The sequence below is a fragment of the Papio anubis genome, chromosome 7, assembly GCF_008728515.1.
Source record: "Papio anubis isolate 15944 chromosome 7, Panubis1.0, whole genome shotgun sequence".
Classification (NCBI taxonomy): Eukaryota; Metazoa; Chordata; class Mammalia; order Primates; family Cercopithecidae; genus Papio; species Papio anubis.
In genome coordinates, this window is record NC_044982.1 from 34,285,094 (window position 1) to 34,305,145 (window position 20,052).

General features: G+C 41.7%; 1 protein-coding gene across 18 annotated transcripts in view; it reads right to left on the minus strand.

Annotated features, from left to right (window-relative positions):
• Positions 1 to 20,052, minus strand: part of RGS6 (regulator of G protein signaling 6) — a 629,077-nt gene that overhangs the window by 192,128 nt on the left and 416,897 nt on the right. For all 18 annotated transcript variants that reach the window (XR_004184869.1, XM_031668021.1, XM_031668024.1 and 15 more), the window contains exon 3: positions 14,014 to 14,113. Coding sequence is in view for 17 of the 18 variants with exons in the window: in XM_031668021.1 (XP_031523881.1) it covers positions 14,014 to 14,113 (100 nt within the window). In the remaining variant the exon portion in view is untranslated. The remainder of the gene's footprint in view (positions 1 to 14,013; positions 14,114 to 20,052) is intronic.

Here is a 20,052-nt window from a genome sequence, read left to right on the forward strand (position 1 = left end):
TTCAGATGTAGATTTGGTCTTTTCACATAATCCCATACTTCTTGAAGGCTTTGTTCATTTCTTTTTCCTCTTTTTTCTTTAGAATTCTCTTCTCGCTTCATTTCATTCATTTGATCCTCAATAGCTGATACTCTTTCTTCCAGTTGATCGAGTCAGTTACTGAAGCTTGTACATTTGTCACGTATTTCTCATGTCATGGTTTTTATCTCTGTCAGTTCGTTTATGGCCTTCTCTGCATTGATTATTCTAGTTATCCATTCTTCCATTCTTTTTTCAAGATTTTTAGTTTCTTTGCACTGGGTACGTAATTCCTCCTTTAGCTTTGAGAAGTTTGATGGACTGAAGCCATCTTCTCTCAACCCGTCAAAGTCATTCTCCATCCAGCTTTGATCCATTGCTGACGATGAGCTGCATTCCTTTGAATGAAGAGATGCACTCTTATTTTTTGAATTTCCAGCTTTTCTGTCCTGCTTTTCCCCCATCTTTGTGGTTTTATCTGCCTTTGGTCTTTGATGATGGTGACGGAGTGATGGGGTTTTGGTGTGGGTGTCCTTCTTGTTTGTTAGTTTTTGTTCTAACAGTCAGGACCCTCAGCTGTAGGTCTGTTGGAGATTGCTCGAGGTCCACTCCAGACCCTGTTTGCCTGGGTATCAGCAGCAGAGGCTGCAGAAGATAGAATATTGCTGAACAGTGAGTGTACCTGTCTGATTCTTGCTTTGGAAGCTTTGTCTCTGGGGTGTACCCCATTGTGTGAGGTGGGGGGTGTCGGTCTGCACCTAGTGGGGGATGTCTCCCAGTTCGGCTACTCAGGGGTCAGGGACCTACTTGAGCAGGCAGTCTGTCCGTTCTCAGATCTCAACCTCCATGTTGGAAGATCCACTGTTCTCTTCAAAGCTGTCAGACAGGGTCGTTTGTGTCTGCAGAGGTTTCTGCTGCTTTTTGTTTGTTTGTTTAGCTGTGCCCTGTCCCCAGAGGTGGAGTCTCCAGAGACAGGTAGGCCTCCTTGAGCTGCTGTGGGCTCCACCCAGTTCGAGCTTCCCAGCGGCTTTACCTACTTAAGCCTCAGCAATGGCGGGTGCCCCTCCCCCAGCCTCGCTGCTGCCTTGCTGTTAGATCGTAGACTGCTGTGCTAGCAATGAGGGAGGCTCCGCGGGCGTGGGACCCTCCCAGCCAGGAGTGGGATATAATCTCCTGGTGTGCCGTTTGCTAAGACCCTTGGTAAAGCACAGTATTTGGGTGGGAGTTACCCGATTTTCCAGGTGTTGTGTGTCTCAGTTCCCCTGGCTGGGAAAAGGGATTCCCTTCCCCCTTGTGCTTCCCAGGTGAGGCGATGCCTCACCCTGCTTCAGCTCTTGCTGGTCGGGCTGCAGCAGCTGACCAGCACCGATTGTCCAGCACTCCCTAGGTGAGATGAACCCGGTACCTCAGTTGAAAATGCAGAAATCACCCGTCTTCTGTGTCGCTCGCGCTGGGAGCTGGAGACTGGAGCTGTTCCTATTCGGCCATCTTCGAAATTTTCAACTCAGTGTAGGAACTTGACAGCATAGAGATGGGCCTTCCAGCAAGATACTACTTTTTATCAACATTATTCTCTGACTTTCACCGTGTTGCTGAGAAAGTGGTGACAAGCAGCTTCCCAGAGCTTCTGAGAGTAACAGAGTCTTAGATGCACTGGGATATGCTCATCATCTTTGGAAAGAAGCTTTCACCAGCAGACTGTCATCATCATGCCATTGGTCTCCATCTTCTTGCCTTCTTCTATTGAAATCACTTGCTGTTTATTCAGCAAAGTCACATGTAGGTATGGACAGTGTGTTATGTAGCAGTGCAAGAAATAAAGACACTGCTGATTAACCAGCCTTATAATGTCCATTATTCTTTCACCTTTACTTTCAATTTTTATTAAAGAACTGGGGTCTAATACAGAAGAGAAAAAGTTATTCCCCCAGCGGTTGCTCTTGAAATGGAAGCTCTGGTGTTGGAGTATCTGCTGGTATCTGCTGGTTTGTGATGGGAAGCTGGCTATTTCTCAAATGGCTAGAAAGTCTGATGGAGGTTGCTGAGCTGGTGGAAAGGCTGAAGTGTGGGCTGATTACTGTCCCATGTAGATACAGCCTCTCTTTCCACAGTAACAGGGTGGCCATGTATTAATGTGCTTCCACTTTAGGTTTGGTACCCATGGGTCTCGGTGACCTGGCATTTTTCTCTATGTAGTTCTCTACTCCAGTGCCAGCAACTAGAGATAAGCATGAGATTTGTCTTCTGTCCTGGGGCTTGACTGGCCTTAGGAACCACCTCAACACCAGTCTGAGCTGTGCTGGCCAATTGCAGGACCTGATATTGCTAAACAATAGACACTGAGCTAGTGATTGGTCTGCACAGTAGTTAAGTAGGTGAGAGTGTTGGCAAAACACATTCTAACTAGATAGAAAAGTCTGCTGATGCTACCAGTTTCTGAGCCCATTGAGAACTCCATCATATAAATAGAGGGTTTTGTTGTTGTTGTTGTTGTTGTTGTTTTAGCTTTGTCCACTGACAAGTGATGGTTAGGTTATTTCAGGGCTATTGTCAGTTACCACTCATCCATTTGTTTTTAAGATCCTTGAGTTTTGTTGCTATTGTCTCCTGTGTTGGGAGACTGTTCTCCATGAGTCTTTCACACATCTGCTCATCTTGAGAGTGAGGCACTAACTGCCATTTGTACTGGACTCATCTTTTCAAGATTTTTAAGGATGTTTATTTCCTATGGTAGATCACTGTAATACAGGCCTCCAACTTTTTTAGATTATGCTTTTAAAATAAAAGTCTTTTACTATAATTTTTGTGGGGTTTCAGAAGAGAAAAAGTTAAATGAATGTATTCAATCCATGGTATTAAGGTGTATCCATTTTGGATGAGTTACCTTGTGCTCTATTTCGAGTCAGCAGGTTATGTCAATCATACCTTCTACTTTTTCCTCTGATGTCTTGAACCCTACTGCTACCATCCTTACACAGGTGGCCCAGAGAAACAGATCCTGCTATTTACTAGCTGTGTGGCCTTGGAAAAGTTACTCTTGAATTAGCAGTTTCCTCCATTACATAGTAGAGATAATAACAGTTTGTATCTCACGGGGTTTTTATAAGGATTTAATGATGTGTGGCTGTATAGCCATGGTTTCAGTTGATACTGTGGTTTTTGTTAATATGGCTTTCCTTATTTCCCACATACATTCCCTTATCTAGACTCCATAACTAGTCTCCATACTCCTCATTTCTTCCTGCTTAAAATTCCATCTACTTCATGGATGTGATTTCTCTTATATTTAAAACCGCTGATGGCAGCCCATCTGAACAGGGTAGATGGGTTACCTTTGAGATAAAAGTAGCCCCACCTTTGAGACAAAGTCTACAAGTCAGTGTTCCTTTATAATCTGTTATTAGGTGTAATTCTTGTATCTTTTTCACTCCTGTGGCTGTTCTGGCAACATGCTCCTCTTCTCAAACACATACACACATAAATGTGTTTTAAACTCCAACCACCCAAGCAAGCTTATGTTTCCTGAAACCTGGCATATTTTTCACGTATTCGGGCCTATGAAAATTCTATTTTCTCTACATGGAATGACTTCCCATGGGTTTATACTTATGTTTAAAGCCCAGTTCTAAATTACTGTCTATAGTGGATTGTTATGGTAATGCCCTCCAATGAATCATGTCTCCCAATGTCAACATGATGTTGCCACTCCTACACCAGGAGGTGGACTTGGTTTCTCCATCCTCTTCAATCCAGACTTTGCCTTGTGATTTGCCTTGAAGAACAAGACATGGTGGACTTGACATTGTATGAGTTCTGGAGCCTAGGCCCTATGAGGTCTAGAAGTTTTTATCTTCTCCTGCTTGGAACCCTAACACCAAGAGGCTGTGAAGAAGCCCAATCTAACCTATTGGCAGATACAAGGTGACACAGAGAAGAACTGAGACCCCAGTTAAGAGTTAGCACCAAAGCCAAACAAATGAGTGAGGCCACTGTAGACCCTCCAGCCTCAATTAAGCCATCAGATGACTATGGCCTCATGGCTGAGACCAGCAGAACTGCCCAGATTGCCAGTTCATGGAATCATAATCATAAGAAACCAAAAATCACTGTAGTTGTAAGCAATTATAGTTTGTGGTGGTTTGTTATGCAGCAATAGATAACTGATATACCTTCTCAGAGAAATATTCTAGACATATCCAATAAAAATTCATGATTCTCTCTCCTGGACTCAAACGGCACTTTGTCCATTCTTCTATTATGGCATACAGCTCATATAACCATTGGTCTGCCTGTGTCTGTTTCTCTCACTAGATTAATAGCTTTTTAAGAGCAGGGTTCAAGTCTTTGTTCATCTTTATATCGTCTTTGACTACTCTAGAGCCTGGCACACAGAAACAGCAGGCATTTATTACTCAAGTCATAAACTCACCATCTCCTGCAACCCTTTCACTTGCCCTCTTGGACTCATGATGAATCATAAGTAAAATCAGTTAACATTCCTTTCATCTTCTATTTCTTCCCAGTGGCCCTGCTTCCTTGCAGCCCTCTTAGGTGGTGGCTATTTTCCCTCCCACACTTTATATACCATGGGGTTTACAGGTAGAGAAGTGACTGTCATGATTCTAATGGCTACTTTCAGACTACCTTCATCCCCTCCCTCTTCTCTAAAACACACTCAGCTTTCACTTCCATACCATCTGATTAAACCACCTGTACCTCTTATTGTGAAAGTCATCTACTGATCCCTGGTCCTTTGCTTCTCATTCCATAAAGATTTTAACTCATAACCACCTTCTCTAATGCTCCCCAAGTAGTGATTTCAATATTCACACAGTTCAGTCTTCCAGTATCATGGCCTCTTAGTTTCTTAACCTCCTCTCCTCCAATAATCTTATCCTCTATCCCATTTTAATCCCTTGTTCCTACGGTTATACCTTACATTTTTGTCCCTGCCAATAATCACAATCTTTCCAGAATCTCAATTTCAAACATGCCACTGTCCATCACCACCTCCTATATTTTCAACTCTTTTACTCTTGCCTCTAAAAACTCCAAAATTCCTTTGCCACTTGACTTACAATTTATTGCAATAACTACTCTTCATGGTTCCTCATCCATCTCATGTTGTTTTCATCCTTATTCAATTAAATGTAATGGCCAATCATTTTAGTCACTCTTCCTCTATCTTTATCTATTATACCCTCAAACTTGCTATAACATCAACTAAGTCCACTTTCTACCCGAGGCATGCCCAAATCCACAGAGCTAAATGTGGATGGGGAAATAATTGTCTGTCTTTAAATTAAAAAATATTAATCATCCTAAGAAGGTCACTGTATTAGTACATTCTCACACTGCTATAAAGAACTGCCCAAGACTGGGTAATTTATTTAAAAAAAGAGATTTGATTGACTCACAGTTCCAAATGGCTAGGGAGACCTCAGGAAACTTACAATCGTGGCGAAAAGGGAAGCAGGTATGTCTTACATGGCAGCAGGCAAAGAGAGTGTGTGAAGAACGAACTGTCAAACACTTACAAAAACCACCAGATCTCGTGAGAGCTTGCACACTATCATGAGAACAGCATGGAGGAAACCACCACCATGATCCAATCACCTCTCACTAAGTGTCTCCCTCAACATGTGGGGATTATGGGGATTACAATCTGAGATGAGATCTGAGTGAGGCGACAGAGCCGAACCATATCAATCACAATCAAAGTTCTATTTCCCTAGTCCAGTCAATCTCTACTCTCCTAGTTGACTAATTTATAATTTATGATCTCTCCTCAAACTTTCAAAGTCTCTGCCACTTCTGCTTTCCAGATTACTAGGAACATAGAGGCAATGAGAAGTTCTATAAGCTTCCACCACCTCCCATCACACCTGCCCACTTATTTATACCTCTGTGCATCTATTGTGCCTTTCTTCTTTCTGTGAATAAATTGCATGTGTTTCTAGCTGCAACTACTCACCTATATGCATGTTAGATTCAATCCTCTCTTATCTAGTCATTGATATCACTCCTTGAAGTTTTTCCATTCTCCTGCATCATTTCCCCCTCTCTACTAAGTCATTTCTATAATACAAACATATTACCTTTTTATTAAATTAAAAATCTATCTGTTCTGACCTAATGTACCCCTCTAGATATGACTGCATTTCTTCATTTTACAAGGGAAACTCCTTCCAAGATTAACTGTCTTAGCATCTTGAATCACTCTCCTCATACTCAGATTGGAACACACTCCCATAAGGATTTTTGCTCCCAATGTTTCACAGAATGTGCACTTACCAAGGTCAGCAATGAATTCAGTGTTGCTAAATGTAATGATAAACTCTCAGCCCTTAGCTTATCAGCATAGATATAGTAGGTCACTCCATTCTTCCTTAAAACACTTTCTAGAAAAGTTGGTGTCTAAGAAATTATATCCTCTTGATTTTTCCCCCTTGTCTCCAGCCACTTGTTCTCAATTTTTTTGCTGTTTTCTTCTCTCCCTCACATCTATAGATTGGAGTACCCCATGTTTTAGGAATTGGACTGTGTGTTCTATCTACACTCACTCCCTTTATGACCTTATTATTCCCATGACTCTAAATACTGTCTACATGCTGATGGCTTATGAACCCAGCTCAGACACTCCCTTAAAATGCAAATCCACATACTCAAATACCTACTTGTCATCTCCAACTGAATGTCTAATAGGTCGCTATAACTTGACCTGTCTAAAATTTATCTTTTGATTTCTTACCCTTCAGCTAACAACTTCCCCCACCCTGACCCCTGGTACCCCTATCATAGTATTCCCCATTGAAATTAATAGCAACTCCTTTTTTTTTCCAGTTGCTGAAGCCAAAAAGTATGGATTATGGCTAATTCCTATTTTTCCTCTCACATTCTGTATCTGATCCATCCCTTAATACTGTCTATTCTACTGTATTAGTCTGTTCTCACACTGCTAATAAAGACATACTCGAGACTGGTAAATAAATAAAAGAGGTTTAATTGACTGACATTTCAGTGTGGCTAGGAAGGCCTCAGGAAACTTCCTGGCAGAAAGGAAAGCAAACACGTCCTTCTTCACATGGCAGTAGCAAGAAGAAGTGAGGAGTAAGGTGGGGGAAAAGCCCCTTATAAAACTATCAGATCTCATGAGAACTCACTCTCCATCATGAGAACAGCATGGAGGTAACCAACCCATGATTCAATTACCTCCCACTGGGTTCCTCTCAAGACACATGGGGACTATGGGAATCACAATTCAAGATGAGATTTGGGTGGGGACATGTCCAAACCATATCATTCCATCTCTGGCCCCTCCCAAATCTCAGGTCCTCACATTTCAAAATACAATCATGCCTTCCCAACAGTCCCTCAAAGTCTTAACTCATTCCAGCATTAACCCAAAAGTCCAAGTCCAAAATCTCATCTGAGACAAAGCAAGTCCATTCCGCCTATGAGCCTGTAAAATCAAAAGCAAGCTAGTTACTTCCTACATGCAATGTGGGTACAGGCATTGGGTAAATATACCTGTTCCAGATGGGAGAAATTGGCCAAAACAAAGGGGCTACAGGCCCCCATGAAAGTCTGAAATCCAATAGGTCACTAATTAAATCTTAAAGTTATGAAATAATCTCCTTTTACTTCATGTCTCACATCCATGTTATGCTGATGCAAGACATGGGCTCCCACTATCTTAGGCAGCTCTGCCCCTGTAGCTTTGCAGGGTACAGCCCCATTCCTGGCTGCTTTCACAGCTGGTGCTGAGTGTCTGCAGTTTTTCCAGTTGCACAGTGCAAGCTGTGGGTGGACCTACCATTCTGGGATCTGGAAGACAGTGACCCTCTTCTTATAGCTCCTCTAGGCAGTTCCCCAATAGGGACTCTGTGTGGGGGCTCCAACCCCACATTTCCCTTCTGCACTGCCTTAACAGAGGTTCTCCATGAGGGCTCCACCCCTGCAGCACACCTCTGTCTGGACACCCAGGTGTTTCTATACATCCTCTAAAATCTAGGTAGAGGTTTCCAAACCTCAGTTCTTGTCTTCTGCACACCCACAAGACAAACACCATATGGAAGCTGCCAAGGCTGGAGGCTTGCACCCTCTGAAGCCATGGCCTGAGCTGTACCTTGACCCCTTTTAACTACAGCTGGAGCAGCTGGGACACAGAGCACTAAGTCCCTAGGCTGCACACAGAGTGGGGCCCTGGACCTAAGAGGAAAAATATCATTTTTTCCTCTTAGGCCTCTGGGTCTGTGATGGGAGGGGCTGCCTTGAAGGTCTGGGACATGCCCTGTAGACATTTTCCCCACTGTCTTGGCATTTAACATTTGGTTCCTCCTTACTTATGCAAATTTCTGCAGCCAGCTTGAATTTCTCCCCAGAAAATGGGTTTTTCTTTTCTACTGGTTCGTCAGGCTGCAAATTTTCCAAACTTTTATGCTCTCTTGTGTCCAGAGGTGTCAAATGTCACCTCTTGAACACTTTGCACTTAGAAATTTTTTTCTGCCAGATACTCTAAATCATCTCTCTTAAGTTCAAAGTTTCACAAATCTCTAGGGCAGGGCCAAAATGCCACCAGACTCTTTGCTACAGCATAACGAGAGTTACCTTTGCTCCAGTTCCTAACAAGTTTCTCATCTCCATCTGAGACTACCTCAGCCTGGAGTTTATTGTCCATATCACTATCAGTATTTTGATCAAAGCCATTCAACAAGTCTCTAGAAAGTTCTAAACTTTCCCACATCTTCCTGTCTTCTGGGCCTTCCAAGTCTCTAGGAAGTTTCAAACTTTCCCACATTTTCTTGTCTTCTTCTGAGCCCTTCAAACTGTTCCTATCTCTGCCTGTCACCCAGTGCCAAAGTCGCTTTCACAGTTTCTTTCTTTTCTTTTTTTTCTGAGACAGGGTCTCACAGACTAGAACGCAGTGGTGCAATCTCAGCTCACCACAACCTCTGCTGCCTGGGCTCAAGTGATTCTCCTGCCTCAGCCTCCCAAGTAGCTGGGATTACAGGTGTGTGCCACTACCACCCAGCTAATTTTTGCACTTTTAGTAGAGATGGGGTTTCACCATGTTGACCAGACTGGTCTTGAACTCCTGACCTCAAATGATCCACCTGCCATGGCCTCCCAAAGTGCTGGGATTACAGACATGAGCCACTGCACCTGGCCACTTCCACATTTTCAAGTATCTTAACAGCAGTGCCCCACTACCTGGTACCAACGTACTGTATGAGTCCATTCTCATGCTGCTAATAAAGACACACACAAGACTGGGTAATTTATAAAGGACAGATGTTTAATTGACTCACTGTTCAGCATGGCTAGGGAGGCCTCAGGAAACTTACAATCATGGCGGAAAGTGAAGCAAATACATCTTCTTCGCATGGAAGCAGCAAGGAGAAGTGCAGAGCAAAGACAGGGGAAAGCGCCTTATGATATCACCAGATCTCATTAGAACTCACTCACTATCATGAGAATAGCATAGAGGTAATTGCCCCCATGATTCAATTACCTCCCACCAGGTCCCTTCCAGGATATGTGGGGATTCTAGGAACTGTTATACAATTCAAGAAGAGATTTAGGTGGGGACTCAGCCAAACCATATCATCTACCTTCAGACTTGAATCCGAATCTGACTACTTCACACATCTACAGTGCCGATAGCTTAGTGTATTAGGCCATTTTCACACTGTCATAAAGAACTTTCTGAGACTGGGTAATTTATAAAGGAAAGAAACTTAATTGACTCACAGTCAATTACATGGCTGGCGAGGCCTCAGGAAACTTACAATCCTGGCAGAAGGTAAAGGGGAAACAAAGCATGTCTTACATGGCGGCAGGACAGAAAGAGAGCAAGGAGAAGTGCCACACTTTTAAACCATCAGATCTTGTGAGAACTCACTCACAATCATGAGAACAGCCGGGGTGAACCTCCCCCATGATCTAATCACCTACCACCAGGTCCCTCCCTTGCCATGTGGGGATTATAATTTGAGATGCGATTTGGGTAGGGACCCAGAGCGTAACTATATCATCTAGTCCGAGTCACCATTTTAATAATAGCCTCCTATCTGGCACCTAAATCGTCAATCCCCCAGGGGATTCTGAATATAATAGAGTGATCTCATTGAAAGGTAAGTCAGAGCAGGTCAGGCCATGTGCAAAATCCTGCAGTGATAAGAGGCTAAGTGATCTAGCTCACCATTCTCATGTGGCTTCATCCCCACTCTCCTTATTTTTTTGACTCTACTTTAGCTGCCCTGGCTCCTCCTCACAGATCCTCAATGCTCCATGAACCTGCCTTGGGCACCGAGCTCTGGCTGTCTGGAATGCTCGTTACCTCAATATACATATGATTCAATCCCTCATCTCCTTTCCATATTTACTCAAATGTCATCTTCTCAAAGAGCTCTTTCTTGAGCACCTATTCCAAAATTGCAACACTCTAACACTTCCCATCCTTTTGTGTATTTTATTTTTCTTCTTGGCCTTTATCACTACCTAAAATTCTGTAAGTTTTCCTTACTTATTTCTTCCTCTACTAGAATATAAATTCCATGAGGGTAGAACTTTTTATCTGTTTCATTTACTTCTGAATCTCAAGTCCTTAACAATGCTTAGAAAACAGTGTACACTCAATAAATATCTAAATGAATAAACAAAAAAATGAAAGACCAAGCATATTGTAAAAAGAACTAGAGCACTTTGGGAGGCCGAGGCAGGCAGATCACCTGAGGTCAGGAGTTCAAGACCAGCCTGGGCAATGTGGTGAAACCCCATCTCTACTAAAAATACAAAAAATTAGCCGGGTGTCGTGGCAGGCACTCATAATCCCAGCTGCTCAGGAGACTGAGGCAGGAGAATCACTTGAACCAAGGAGGTGGAGGTTGCAGTGAGATCACGCCATTGCACTCCAGCCTGGGTGACAAGAGTGAGATTCTGTCTAAAAAAAAAAAAAAAAGAAAAAAAAAAAGAACCAGAGGAAATTTTAGAAATAAAAAATAATTGAAATTACATACTTAAAAACCTGGATTAAAGGGACAATTATTTTTCAAAGAAAAGCAGAATATCAACAAAAAAGAGATACTTCAAGGCTCATTTATGAGGCTAGCATAAACTTGATACCCAAACCAGCAACAATGGTAAGAAAAACAACAGATCAGTGTGGCCTGTGAAATAGATAGAAAAGTCTTAAACAACATTATTGAACAAAATCCAGGAATGTGAAAAATCATATAGTAAAATCACCTGTAGTCTATATTATACTATATATTATACATGAATAATATATATAGTGAAATTCTATTTACATAATTTTTAAAATTAGAAAACACTAACAATACAAGTATCCTTCATTACCCAAATCTATTTGAGCTCTATTTTGGACTGAATGTGTATCCTCCAAATTCTTACGTTGAAATCTAATCCCCAAAGTGATGGCATTAGGGGGTCTTTGGGGAGTTTATGAAGGAGGGCCTCTCACGAATGGAATTATTACCCTTTACAGAGAGGCCGGAGAGCTATTTAGCTTACTTTTTTTTTGAGACGGAGTCTCACTCTGTCACTCATGCTGGAGTGCAGTGGCGTGACCTCTGCTCACTGCAACCTCCGCAGTTCAAGTGATTCTCCTGCCTCAGCCTCCCGAGTAGCTGGGACTACAGGCACACACCACCACACCCAGCTACTTTCTTTTTGTATTTTTAGTAGAGATGGGGTTTCGCCATGTGGGCCAGGCTGCTCTCAAATGCCTGACCTCAGGTGATCCACCCGCCTCAGCCCCCCAAAGTGCTGGGATTACATGCGTGAGTCACAGTGCCCGGCCCCCTATCTAGCTTTCTCTCCACCAAATGAGGATACAACAAGAAGTCAGCAGTCTACAACCTGGAATGGGCTCTTACCAGAACCCATGATGGTATCCGATCTCAGACTTCCAGACTCCAGAACTGTGAGACACAAATTTCTGTTCTTTATAAGCCACCCAATGTAGGGTGCTTTGTTCTAGCAGCCTGAGCTGAGTAAGACAGTGCCTGAGTTCAAACAGTAACAATCTCGATAATGAGTTGGGATACTTACTTCAACTGGGTCTATTTATTTTTTAAGCTAATATTCAGTAATATTGACTCTGTGTGTGTGTGTGTGTGTGTGTGTGTGTGTGTGTGTGTGTACGTGCTGTTCCATGAATTTTGTTGTTGTTTTTGTTGAGACAGAGTCTTGCTCTTGTCGCCCAGGCTGGAGTGCAGTGGCGTGATCTCGGCTCACTGTAACCTCTACCTCCCAGGTTCAAGTGATTCTCCTGCCTCAGCCTCCCAAGTAGCTGGGACTACAGGTGCGCACCACTACACCTGGCTAATTTTTGTATTTTTTAGTAAAGATGGGGTTTTTCCACGTTGGTCAAGGTGGTCTCAATCTCCCGACCTCAGGTGATCTCCCTGCCTCAGCCTCCTAAAGTGCTGGGATTACAGGCATGAGCCATCATACCGGGCCTGTTCCATGAATTTTGGCCTACATATAGAGTCGTGTTACCATCACGACAATCAGTATACAGAACTGTTCATCTGTTCATCATCATCATCTCATAAAACTCCCTCCTGCTGTCCTTTGTAGTCACACTCGCTCTGCAACTGCCAGTTGCTGGAAATCACTGATCTAATCTCTATCACTATGGTTTTGTGATGTACAGAATGTTGTATACATGAAACCACAAAGCATGTAACCTTTGAGACTGGCTTCTTTCACCCAGAAGAATGACCTAGAGATTAAACCAAGTTGCTGCCAGTATCAATAGTTCCCTGGGTTTTGTTGCCCTGTATGGAGAGACTACAGTTTGTTTATCCATTTACCCATTCATTGAAGGACATTTGGGTTGTTTCCAGTCTTTGGAGATTATGAATAAAGTTGCTATATTCTTCAGTATACTTCAAAAAAAGTTGCTATAAACACTTACATACAAGTTTTTGTATAAACACAAGTTTTCATTTTCTTGGGTGAATACCCAGGAGTGGGATTGCTGGCTCATATGGTAAGCATTGTTTAACTGTGTAAGAAACTGCCGAACTAGTTCCCAAAGTAGCTGCACAATTTTCCATTCCTATCACCAATACGTGAGAGTTCCAGTTGCTTCACATCCTCACCACCACTTGGTACTGTCAATATTTTTATTTTTAGCCATTCTAAAAGGTATATAGTGAAAATTAAGTCGTTTGGTTCCTGAATTTTGAAAAGCATATAGGCAGATTAAGAGAATCATCTAAAATGTTATCTTAATTTATTTCGTTACTTGTTTGGATAGCAAAAAATACATACCTAGGTAGTGAAACTACAAAGAAAAACAATGAATTGATAAGTATATGAGCAGATAGTGTTGAAGGAAGTGGATGCAATACAGTAGGTACCCAAGGGGGCTCTAAGATATTGATAATATGTTCTTTATAAGGCAGGATGGTAGGTACATGTAATGTGTTTTATTATTTTTAACTACCCATGTGTTTTAATATATTTCACAATAAAGCATTGCAAAAGAAAGATGAGCACACAAAACACAATACAAGGAATGAAGAAAAATATTTTAAAACCTCTCTTTCAGGAGTTCAAGTACAGTGAGTTAAAAAACTGAAAATACAAGCATTTTGTAGAATTTGAATATAACACTGTCTTAAAAACCTGTTTAAACTTAATTTCTTTAATATTTCTGTGCTTGTGTATATCCCACAGGCAAAGTTGCTGATGGGCCACTTTATTAATGGGTTTATTTATTCCCAGAGGCCTCAATCTACATGCACTTGAAGGGCTGGTCATGGTAAGGTCATTCTTAATGATAGGCAACAAGTAGCTTCTTCCTAGAAACTAAGACTAGGATGGGACCTGAGTCAAGAAACACACTGAATGTTTCATCTTTACTATTCGCAGATTTTCAGACACCCCTCAGGCCGCCATCTAGACTTATGACTCTTTGGTAGTTCTGATTGTTACCAACACCTTGCAGGAGGGTGTTACCTGTGACGACACTGGGGATTTTGGAGAGAAAGCTCTTGACTGTTCTGATGGGCACGCCCCCCGTCTTGTCATCTTGCATCTTTGTAATGATGTCTTCAATCTGAAAGAGGTTAAAAAAAGTGTTATTTTCTCCCATAATGTAGTCATAAATGGTACCTTTTTAAACAGCCCAAATGTCAACAATAGATATCAGAAAAAGTTCTCATCTAGTCGGTCAATAAATCCAGCATCTGTATCTGCTGTCTACCAACTGCTGGGTAGAGGGAGGTCCAAAGGTTATACATAGAGCATAAGTCATATTCTGGAACAAGCTCCCAGTTCAACAAGGTATGGAAGAAGAAATACATTAGGATTCTTGATGGGATCCAACATGTAATTTAATAGGTATGTGATCACAGTCTCCTTCTTTTCCAAATTTGGTTTACATATAGATTGAAACATATGAAATTTCTATATTCAACCCCCACCCCTTCCACAAAGGCAATTTCTTATGGTTCAATCTAATATGTTAACATAGATTAACATGCTGCTATTGGGAATTGCAGGGAGGGCTACCTTTGGGACTAGAGAAGGATATATCTAAAGTCACATGAGAGAAAAATAACACATGGAAAGCTCTGGTCTGAAGAAGCTGGAAAACAGGTCTCAGTGGTCACGAGTGGTGGTATGTGGATAGCTATTTGAACCTGGACTAAGGTGGTCAAGGACAGGATCTTCTTCTTTTGGTAAGATCATGCTATCAGGAGAAAAGATCATAGTGGGCTGTGACATCTTACTGGTGAAAACCGAACAGAGAATGGGGATGGACTGATGAGGGTATAGGTGCCTAAATTGGGAAACCAATTTGTAGCTAATAATTTACGAGCCAGAATAATTTCCTGAGCAGAAATCTTAAGAATAGGATGCAGAAAAAATTCTGTAATGAGGATACATCTTTTTGTTTGGAGAAGGGAGAGCAACTGAAGGATAGAAAATAATGTTTAGTATTATCGCGTTTTATTTTCCTAACCAATAGAAATATCTTTGAAACACCAGGATGGAGTCTCTGAGTGAGTTCATAGAGGCTCATAACATAAGGCTAGAAGTCTTACAGCTCATTTATTCTAACATACTACTATTGCAACTTGATTATAAGTGATTTTCTTGAAGACACATGACTAATAACTTGCTGATAACTTGTTAGAGGCAAAGTTAGGGCATGGCATAACAACATCATCATCATCATAAACAGCCACAATATATTAAAATTTATTATGTGCTAGGTAGTATTCTAAGTATTATACACACATTATCCTGTTTAGTCCTCATAATTACTTGATGAAATAGATTCTACTATTATCATCATTTTTTGACATAAAGAAACAAAGATTTAGTGAGGTGCATCAATCAGGGTAGGGTGGATTAACTTATGGCAGCAAATAACCCCCCAAATGTCAGTGGCATAGCACAAAGGTTATTTCTTTCTCATGCTACATGTCTAGTGCAGGTCAACAGGGGAACTCTGCTCATTGGAGTTACGTCACCTTGCATGTTGCTGGTCAATGTGCCAGGGGGGACAAAAGAGAATTCTGGAGAGTCTCTCACTGAGTATTAAATAGTATAATCCAGAAGTTAGATAGAACATGTTTGCTCAAAATCCTTGGCCAGAACTGGTCACATAGCACCACCCAGTCACAAAGGAGCCAGGGATTCAATCCTCTGGATGCCAGGAGGAAAGGGGAACTGAAGATCTATGATCAACATCAGTGAAAACTGCAGAAGTTAAGCAACCTTTGCAAACTTCGCAGGGTCACACAGCTACCCAGGTGTGCAGCCAAGTTTGAATCCAGCCATAGATCCCAGAATGGTATCTAACCCCTGAGCCATTCTGCCTCCCAATAAGATTCCCAGAAAATCAGCCAAACAAGGATACCATTCTCACTGGATTCTTCTGGGTTTCTCTAAGAAGTACTGAGAGTGAGAAAGAATCCTAAGCTCCCAGCCCTTCAGGAGGTAGATGAGTGTTAATCTAGAAAAGAGAGTCATTCTCTGAAGACCTGCATTCTGTTAGATGAAAACTGAAGAGGGAGTTTTATTCTAATTCATGTTAATAATCTCACTTACTGCTGGCCTTTGTCTCCTAAACTCAACCCAACAATTTAGAGCAATTTGAGTATTACTTACTGATAGCCAAGGAGAGCTAGAAAAATGGTCACATTTTCAAGGTAATTTATGCTTTTGATCTAGCATATTATTTGAAACCAGAAGTATCAGTTACATTGATGGTTTCTATGAAAATGGCCAGAAAATCATTGAGAATTGGAAGGAAACCAACAACTCAATTCGGGTAGACCCCTGAGTGGACATTAGATAGTAATGACTTATGCCTCTGCTGCTGCAGGCTGCATTTGAAGGACTGGCTCTATGACTTCTTTTTCCTCCATTCAGTTTAGTTATTTCACCACAGGACTGAATCTTAGAAGGCTCATTTACTAAGGAGGTCCTATCTCCTTATGTTGGCCCACAATGTACTAAGAGGTATATCACTCATCAGGGGTTACAGCTAGATCAAAAAAAACAGTCCCCTCAACTAACAGAAAGGAGACTACACTCCAGCAATAGTCTGCAACATCACAGGTGTGGAAGAAGGAATTATTGCCCCCCAATTCCTGGCTCCCCCGTGGTATTAATATACACCTGAATCCTTGCCTTGGCCTCATGGTGAGCAGTGTCTACCTTTTCCCTTTCGGGTTTGGCCACATGATTTGCCTGGCTACTGGGGTGTTATTCAGTGTGATATGAACAGGGACTTGCCGTGTACCTGCATGGCTGCAGTTACTTTCTTCTCTTGCCCTCTTACCACGAGAAGAACACACCTCAGATAGTTGTTATTCCAAGGAAGATGAGAGACATCTGGAGCAAATGGTACTGAACTCATTGCTAGATCAGCCAAACCTCAGCTGGCCCTTAGACTCATGAGCAAGAAATAAATGTTTATTTTTGTATATCACTAAGTTTGAAGTGGTTTGCCTTACAGAAAAATTATGATACAACAAGGCTCTGAAAAAAATGCATTTAGTAGAAATTTCTGAAGCCACAAAAAATACTTGACAATCAGAGTTAGTGAATCTTAGAATTGGGGTATCTCTGAATCACCCTCTCTAAGAATGCAGACATTCAATTTATCTATTGATGTATCTCTCCACCATCTATTTAAAAACTCCTAGAGACTATATATACTATTTCTGGCAGTCCGTTCCTTTGTTGTGTCAGACAAATTTTTGACATTGTTGTATTTGATTCTTGTGCACAGTCCACTACAATATCAGATAATACTCTCTGAAATTCCTTGTCATGGTTTCTGGAGAATTCCCAAGAGTACAGACCCAGTGAAAATTACAAGTGGGCTCTCAGGAACTGATAAAAGTAATTACAAGTATTTTTGGAACATCTATTTTATGATCAATACTGCCCTAAGTATTTTAAATAAATTATTTAATTGATTCCCCAGTCATAAAAGTTATTTAATAAAGACATTGAAATTGAGGCTCAGAAAGGTTAAGCAATTTATCCAAGGTCAAACAGCTAGTAAGTGGCAAGGCCAGGATTCCTACTCACCTCTTCCTGACTCCAATGTACAGCCATTTATCAAATCTAAAATTCATCTTCTATTTCTCAGACATTTAGAAAAACTTGGTTACAACCCTTCTCTGAGTAGAGTGAGTATTAGGTTCAGCAATGGGACAGCTCCTGGAAGGTAATGTTCAGAGGCACGAACCCAGTGAGTGGCCCAGAGCCTGGCTGATCCTAGGAAACTTACTTCTGGCAGTGCCATATGCCAAAGTTAGTGCTTTGTTTGCTGTGGATCCCAGGGTGAGTTCCAGCGGAGCCTGGAGTTGGTCCCTTACACTATATAACCCATTAAATCTTGAGCTAAACATGGCAAAGAAAGTTTTTAGTCTCAGTGCCACCTGGTAGACTCCAAACTCTTAACTTTTCTGCCTCTAGTATTTTCAATTCATTACTTCCTTGCTGAACAATGAGTGTAATTTATTTTACCTTACAAAAGGGGCAACTCTTTGTTCTCTATGGCCTCAGTAGTTGATTAAAAATACAGAACAGAGGCATATATACACAGCCTCTCATCTCCCTTAGATTCAAAACGTTTTGCAGGCAGAGACTACTCCTAGGTTTTCATTTTCATTTTCTTAGTTAACATGAGTTGAGTATTCACTCTGGGTCACGCACTGCTCTAAGAGCTTTATCTTATAAACTCATTGAATTCTCACAGGAGGTAGATTATTACATCCCCATTTTATAGACAAGGGAACGAAGATTCATCTTTGTGTTCTCAACCAAATCCTGCCAACAACCTTTTCAGACACAAGGCACTTAATACCATTTGCATCGAAGGGAAAGTTTAGCGCAGGTCTAAAAGGGCAGAGGAGGATGCAGAGAAATTGATCCAGATAATCAGATTCTCAACCATCTCATGATTTATTTCTGCCCAATGACTGCTGCTGTCTTGCTGTGCAGGGCTCTCTCCCTTTGTCCCATGGGATTGGTTAGATTTATCTTCCACTGGCAGATCATGGCTTCCGGGTCAGGGATGGGGTGATGGGAAGGTATCGAGACTTATGTTTTCCTGAATGTTCAGTTCCTTCTAACTTCTGACACCTTTTGTTCTTAAAGAAGAGCAAAATCAATTCCCTGACATCCTTTAATATGAAGTTCTGTGTCATTAGGGAGGATGTTTGGACTTAAGCATCACTGTGCAAATCAATAAGCAGGTGGCCCTTGTCTGACAGCCAAACGATGCAGAGAAACCACTTGGCCAGCTAGGCTGGTTCTGCCTGGATGGGCCACAGCCACAGGAATGTCCTTCTCCAAGGAGCTCAAAGCTCAGCACTGACAGGCAGGTAAAACATTCTTCCAAACAGCAGGACACTGGAAACCATTATGCCATGGAGTGGGTTTTCTTTTAAGTGAGAAATATTAAAAGGCAGACACAATTCACTGAAATAGCCCCAAGAGTGTGCAAGAGGAGTGAGGAGAAGCAATCCTCTCCTTACAAACTGAAGCCGCAGAGGGGCAGTAGGAAGAACATGGAGGAGAACCCAGGAGATTGGCTGGCCTCAGCTTCTATGATGTGCTTTGTTGAACTGGGACAAGTTGATTCGCCTATCTGGACTTCACTTTTCTCATCCCTACAGAGATAGGCCTGGTTGCTAAACTGAGGTTTCTCATTCAGAAACTGGAGACTTGACAATGTAAAACTCTGTCTGAGAGGGAAGGGCAGGACAGGAAGCCAGGTCTCTGAGCTCTTCTCTCCATGTTGTCTGTCTTACCAGGTGGATTCACACAGAATATGTCCCTGCACCAAGAGGTACAAGTTGGGGGAAGCATGTTGGGCAGAACTTGGGAGTTTCTGATGTTTTCAGAAACTGTGTTGAGCAGATAACATCAGAAGCCAGACAGACATATGACCTGGAGAGGCCCTCACACTGCTCCTTCTCCATCAGCCCATGCCTCTTGTCTCTGCTTTGACCCATGACACTCCTAACAGAAACGACAAAGAGCAATATTAGTTTTGTTTCTATAAATTCATGATGCAATGAGCTAATTTACTTAGTTCCTTCAATTTTTCCCCAGTGGGGATTTTAAAAACTTAAAGTATTGCAAACTGTATTATGATTATTAAAAAAAAAAATCCAACACAACTTCGACAAAGAAGCAAAGAGCATGTCTCAAGCACGAAGGTTCTTTTTACTGAAGCATTTCATCTTGACTTTGCAATCAGTTGTCTGTTTCTAGCTACTAATGACTGTCATGTCAGAGTCTACGTTTTAGCAAAGACCCCTTCTGTTTGGGTGTCTGTGAAGGAGTGAAAATGACTCCTCAGACACCATCTTATCAACCCAGAGGCAGAAATGAGAGCTGACAAATGATAATCATATTTCTTAATTCAAAATGTGCATGCTTCATTGAGTAGGCTCTGCCCCATATGTGTTCCAAAAGATCAGGCCATTCCTCTTTTTTATTTTTAAAGACACAATGCGT